The sequence below is a fragment of the Babylonia areolata genome, chromosome 8 (genome assembly GCF_041734735.1).
Source record: "Babylonia areolata isolate BAREFJ2019XMU chromosome 8, ASM4173473v1, whole genome shotgun sequence".
Classification (NCBI taxonomy): domain Eukaryota; kingdom Metazoa; phylum Mollusca; class Gastropoda; order Neogastropoda; family Buccinidae; genus Babylonia; species Babylonia areolata.
Window position 1 is genome coordinate 25,373,118 of NC_134883.1, and position 6,048 is coordinate 25,379,165.

A 6,048-nucleotide genomic window follows, 5' to 3' on the forward strand; every position below is an offset into this window, starting at 1 on the left:
CAAGCAAGACATATCTATTTGCTTTGATTCCAAGCAACACATATCTACTTTACTTTGATTCCAAGCAACACATATCTATTTGCTTTGATTCCATGCAACACATATCTATTTGCTTCGATTCCATGCAACGCATATCTGTTTGCTTTGATTCCATGCAACACATATCTATTTGCTTTGATTCCATGCAACACATATCTATTTTACTTCGATTCCATGCAACACATATCTATTCATTTCACCAAGGTGCAGCATGTAAGGGCTTAGCAGGGTTGTTTGCTTCAATGTAATCATCATTTTGGTGCTGATTTTAAAACTGTCATTGCTGCCAACAGTTATGTGCAACTGGGTGATATGGATAGATAGATAGATAGACAGACAGATAGATAGAGATTTTTTTTATACTGATGAGCTTTTATTTCGTCGGTTCAAAAAGCATCCGAGTATTGTCTTTTTGTGCCTATATCTCTTCTTCTTCTTCTCTGCATCTTCTGCCGGCGTGAAACAAAGGGTATTTGCAATCCAGTTTTTTTTCTCGTGACTTATTACTGATCTCGCACTTCAGACAGAAAACAGAAGACACGGAGTGATATTTTTTTTTTCAAATATTTCTCAATTGTGTATCCTTTTATTGGGAGATGATGATGTTTTTCTTTCTTTTTTTCTTTCTTTTTTTTTTTTTGAGACAGTTACAGGACTTCAGACACAGTGAAATAGTTTAATGCTTGCATCCTCTTTACTAGGACATGGAAAGAGCTAATATAATCGTTTTCAGGGAGTGAGGAAGGTGGTATTTGGGTGGCAGAGAATACTGGGCATAAAACAGACATGCATTGCCATTTGGATTTTGGGGGGGACTGTATAGTGCAGTTGAACCTTATGAAAAAAAAAAAAAAGCTCTTCTCTCAAACTTTACTGAAAGCCCCAATGTCTTTAGATTTGGATTGTTGATGTACCCTACAAATGCTGATACCGCCCGAAACTTGTGTCTTTAATCGTATAGAGAGTTTGAAATAACAGGAATTGCGCTGATACTTTCTTGAAAAAAAAATGAAAAAAACGAAAGAAAAAAGAAGACAGGATTGAAGTTGTCTGTACACACCCCTTCACAAGGGACAAAGGCCTTAGCTGAATAGAGCATTCGTATTTGTATTCATATTCATATTCGTATTCGTACTCGTATTCTCTCTCTCTCTCTCTCTCTCTCTCTCTCTCTGACCCCTCACTTATATAATATTTATCATTAGAATCAATGCATTGTCTTAATTTTGGTTTTCTTTGTTTTGTTTTTTCAGAGTTGAGCCACAATGAGTGAAATCACGACTACAGATTTTGACACAGTCACCACAGCATCAGCACCTAGAGGTAACAGTGAGTTTAGTTTACACACACACACACACACACACACACACACACACACACACACACAGATATATATATATATATATATATAATATGTCTTTATTACCAAGTGTACCGGGGTCACAAGGAACACTGGGAGGGATAGTACATAACAAGATACGAACATAAATCGAAAATCATACAACAAACACAGATACAGTAGAAATTAGGACACATACAAAAGCATATCAATATAAAAACTTATGCATACTCACACTGAACGCACTGAACACACACACACACACACACACACACACACACACACACACACACACACACACACACACACACACACACACACACGTTTGAACAGAAGCTGCATATTACATGTGGATGGGGCTGATGACTAGATCTTCAGGTAAATGGCTATATATATATATATATATATATATATATATATATATATATATATATCTATCTATATATATATATATATATATATATATATATTGTGCGTCTGTGTGTATGCGTGCGCTGCTCAAGGCCTTGGTAGTCTACCCGAAATTTATGTGAAACACATAAAATTAAAAATAAAAATAAAAAGTTCTGTGATGCAGTCTCCGACCAAAGGGACATCACTGATGACCTGGCAACCAGTTCTGTTCTCTCTCCATCGTCTCTGTCTCTGTCTCTGTCTCTCTCTCTCTCTCTCTCTCTCTCTCTCTCTCTCTCTCTCTCTCTCTCTCTCTCTCTCTCTCTCAAGAAAGCGATCTTTTATTCAGATTAATGCCAAAGGGGGTTGGCCTTAATCTGAATAAAAGATCGTTATCATTATCGTGATCGTTATCTCTCTCAAGAAAAAAAAAGAAAAGAAATATAAAACGAAAGAAATGTAATGCAATACTACTGAACTCTGTGTGTGTGTGTGTCTTCTGTCCTCCAGAACTGACACAGAGTGACCAGGGCTCAGGGTCATTGCCGAACAGCAGCAACAGCAGCAGCAACAACTTGACCTACATCCTTGGTGGGGCGGCTACTGCTGGCGGCGTGGTGTTGGTGGTGGCGGTGGTGTTGGGGGTGGTGATGTTCAGGAGACGGCGTGCGCGACGAAGGTAGCGCAGTGTTTGCTTCTTTGTCTCTAGCTTGATTAATTAATTAGTTAAGGATGATGGTGTGTGTGTGTGTGGGGGGGGGGGGGGGGGGGGGGCGGGAGGGGGGCTTGGGTGTGTGTGTGTGTGTGTGTGTGTGTGTGTGACATAGATGGAGAGAAACAGAGAAAAATCGTGAATAATACCTTTCTGTTCTGCAGGTACTCGGCTGATGCAGAAGCTGCGCCGGAGAGAGACTGTGGAATCTATGACGAAATTAGTGAGGTATGGCGCACAGTTAGCGACGAAAGGCGAAAAAAATACAAAAAAATAACACAATTAATTCTGTTCATGTCGAAATGTTTTTCTGTTGTTGTTGTTGTTTTTGTTTTTTGGGGGGTTGGGGGGATTGGGGGGGGGGGGGGTTGCTGTTGTTGTTTTGTAGCCTCAGTGAGAGGATTTCACCTGATACTGCAATTCTACCTTAGCAGGTTTACCATCTACCTCTCTTATTAGACTACAGAAAGTACAGAAAAATGCGGCACGACTTGTCCAAGCAAAATAGAAATCTGATCATGTTACACCTCTTTTGCATCAGTTACACTGGCTTCCTATAGAGTCCCGCATTCACCACCATAAACTTACGATACTTGCCTTCCGACATTTTGATGAATCTCTTCCCCCGTATCTCTCCTCTGTGCTGGAAACGTAGGTACCATGCAGAACGCTAAGATCCAGTTCTCAAAGGTTGCTTAAAGTGTCAAGAACTAATTTTAAAATGTGCTGGGGAAAGGTCTTTTAGGGCTCAAGTACACCAAGTTTGGGATTCTTTGCCATTGTCCCTCAGAAATGTTCCTGATCTCCAGACCTTTATGTCAGAACTGAAAACGCACCTTTTCCGCTAACATTTCTGTACTCAGCACAATGGATAGTCCAAAGTCTGTTTGCCACATGGATTTTTATGCTAGAGATATTTTGATACTTATTTAATCCTGTTTTAGTGCAGTTGATATATTTAATGTGTCTGGGCGCGCTTGCTTGTTTGCATGTGTGTGTGTGTGTGTGTGTGTGTGCGTGCGCGCGTGCGTGCATGTGTGTGTGCGCGCGCATGTGTGTGTGTTTGTGAAATGTGTTTTATGGAATGTATTTCTTTTTAATCTAGGCATTATTTACTGGTTATTTTTAATTGTTTTGGCGTATTAACTTTTTGATTTGTTCCGTGAACGCATTGGATTGAGCTGTTTTTATGTTATGTTTATATCTAGCTCGATGATGTAAGGCGCTTTGAGCAGCATTAGTATTGGATATCGCGCCATAGAAAAGTTATGAATTATTATTATTATTATTACTCTCTCTCCCAGCCTCTCGTAATTTCTCATTCTCTGTTGTTGTTCCTGTCTGTCTATCTTTCTCTCTTTCTCTTTTTCTCTGTCTGCCCCTTTTCAATCTTATTTAATCTATATCACTCAGTCAATTTCTCTGTCTCTCTGTCTCAGTGTTCTCCCTGTCTGTCAGTCTGTCTGTCTGTCTGTCATGCGCAATCATCTAGATTTGTGTACCACTTTTGAATCAGAACTGGTTGATTCTGTCCTTGATTTGTCCAAAGTATGTCTTATTGGATGAATATAAATTTTCAAGTGAACCTATGTGTTAAAGTCTATGTACATCTGCGATAAGTCGATTCTCCAACAAATCACACAAAAGTCCAGAACACTGAATGACGACCATTCTGTATGTGTTGCTGTTTTTTCCCCCTCAACAGGCCAAAAGAGAGAAAGAGGAAAAGGAGAAGAAGAAGAAGCAGAAGAGAAGAAGCAGAAAGGGAAGCAGACCAAGGTGAAGCAGCCAGACCAAGACAACAACAACGACGTGGCCGCCCTTGACCCCGTCGCCATGGACACCGCCCCAGACATCATCACCGCCCATGACAACGAATCTATCTACGAAACCTTGGACGGCAGGCGGGCTGCGCGTGCGGCGACTAAGGCGGGGCATGTGATGGTGGTCGGCCAATCAAGAGACGGCAACGGCGGCATGGGCGTGGGCGTGGTGGTGGACAACTACCCGCTTGGCCAGGATCCCAACTACGACCACCTGGGCAACTTCACCAAGCCCAGGTTCCCCCGCCTGCCGCCGGGCCTGCCCGAGAAGAGGTTCACGGACCCCGGGGTGGTCACGCGCCCCAAAGTGCCGCCCAAACCGCGAGACGTCCACAGTGCGGACTACGCCGCCGCCGGCCGAATGGGGGACGGTGACGGTGACTCCAGCAGCCTGAGGTCCTCCCTGACGGAGCTGGCCCGCCAGAGCGTGTCCGGGGGGAAGCGCATTGTGTGCCAACTGACCATGGTGGGGGTGGTGGAGAACGGGAAGCACGTGCCCGTCAGGCCGGCCGCCGCCACCAACACTTACTTCATCCTGGAGCCCAGCAGAAACTCAGGGGCGGACTCTGAGCTCACGAGCAACCTCCAGAACTTCCCTGCCCCCAAGTTCCGCATCAAGAGCGAGCTACCCGGAGACACCGCCCGCGAGGATGTTGGAGGACGAGGCGCAGCTACTGCTGCGTCAGATTACTTTGTCCTGGAGCCTCTCGCCTCCCAGCAGGAGGACCTGGAGACCTTTGTGGACATGCCACACGTGCCAGCTGCTTTGGACTGCTGTGGCGACGACGACTGGCGGCCACAGTATGCTGGCAACGCTCATTGTTCACGGCAAGGTCTGCACTCCGTCGGTTCTCTCGGCAACGTGGTGGACGAGAAGGAGATGGGAAGACGAGCGTCTTTCAGGACCACGCGTGTCAACTCCTGTCCTGGGGATTGCTCCTTCACGGAGGAAACAGACTTCCCGCCCGCCTTGCCCCCAAAGCACCACCACAACTACGGCCGTTCCTACTCCTCTCCTCAGTCCTCACTGAGAAGGAATCAAGACGAATCTCCCCCGCAGCGAAAGATGGATGCCGAAACCCTGAAAGCTCGCATACAGCAAGAGATGATCGCTCTGGGGTTCGTCACTGACCCTGACGCCAAGAGTGACGTGGCCAAAACGGGCGTGGCGCCATCATCTAACCGCAAACCGCAGACCTTGCAGGCTAGTTCTCCGGTCAAAGCGCCTGCCACGAACAACTACTTCATTCTGGAACCACAGCGGGATGGGCAACAGGAGGAGGAGGAGGAAGAGAGCAGGACAGATGCCGACGATCCGCAGCCGCCTGCGCCCCAGTCTCCCAGAACGAAGCCCAGGTACCAGAAACGACAGCAACCGGCTTCATCATCTCCCCCTCCTCTGCCCAAGAGGAACATGCACAGCCGCAGTAAGAGCGAGACGCGGCTGGTGAATAGAAGCTCAGAGCAGAACCAGCAGCAGTCTGAGGATCAGGGGCCGGTGATTGTGTCGTTGAAGAAACACAGACCGACACACAAAGACAGCGGTGCCAGGTCCAAGGACGTGCACTCCAAAGAGACTTTCAGGCCTAGGTTCCGGTCCGAGTCTGGCGTCTTGTCGGAGCGTCTGAAGAGGCAGTGATTAGACTGACTGGCAAGACCAGCATGTATTCCTTTGTTCTGACTGTTGACTCTGGTGACGTATCCATTTACGCGCCGTTCTGACTGTTGAACTCTTGTGGCGT

The 6,048-nt window shown here is 45.9% G+C and overlaps 1 protein-coding gene across 1 annotated transcript in view; it reads left to right on the top strand.

The window, feature by feature from the left end:
• Positions 1-4,328, top strand: part of LOC143284678 (uncharacterized) — a 12,450-nt gene extending 8,122 nt beyond the window's left edge. The window contains exons 2-5 of the mRNA XM_076591598.1: positions 1,293-1,362; positions 2,282-2,450; positions 2,648-2,711; positions 4,189-4,328. Coding sequence (XP_076447713.1) covers positions 1,305-1,362; positions 2,282-2,450; positions 2,648-2,711; positions 4,189-4,266 — 369 coding nt within the window. The 5' untranslated portion in view covers positions 1,293-1,304 and the 3' untranslated portion in view covers positions 4,267-4,328. The remainder of the gene's footprint in view (positions 1-1,292; positions 1,363-2,281; positions 2,451-2,647; positions 2,712-4,188) is intronic.
• Positions 4,329-6,048: the final 1,720 nt, after the last annotated feature.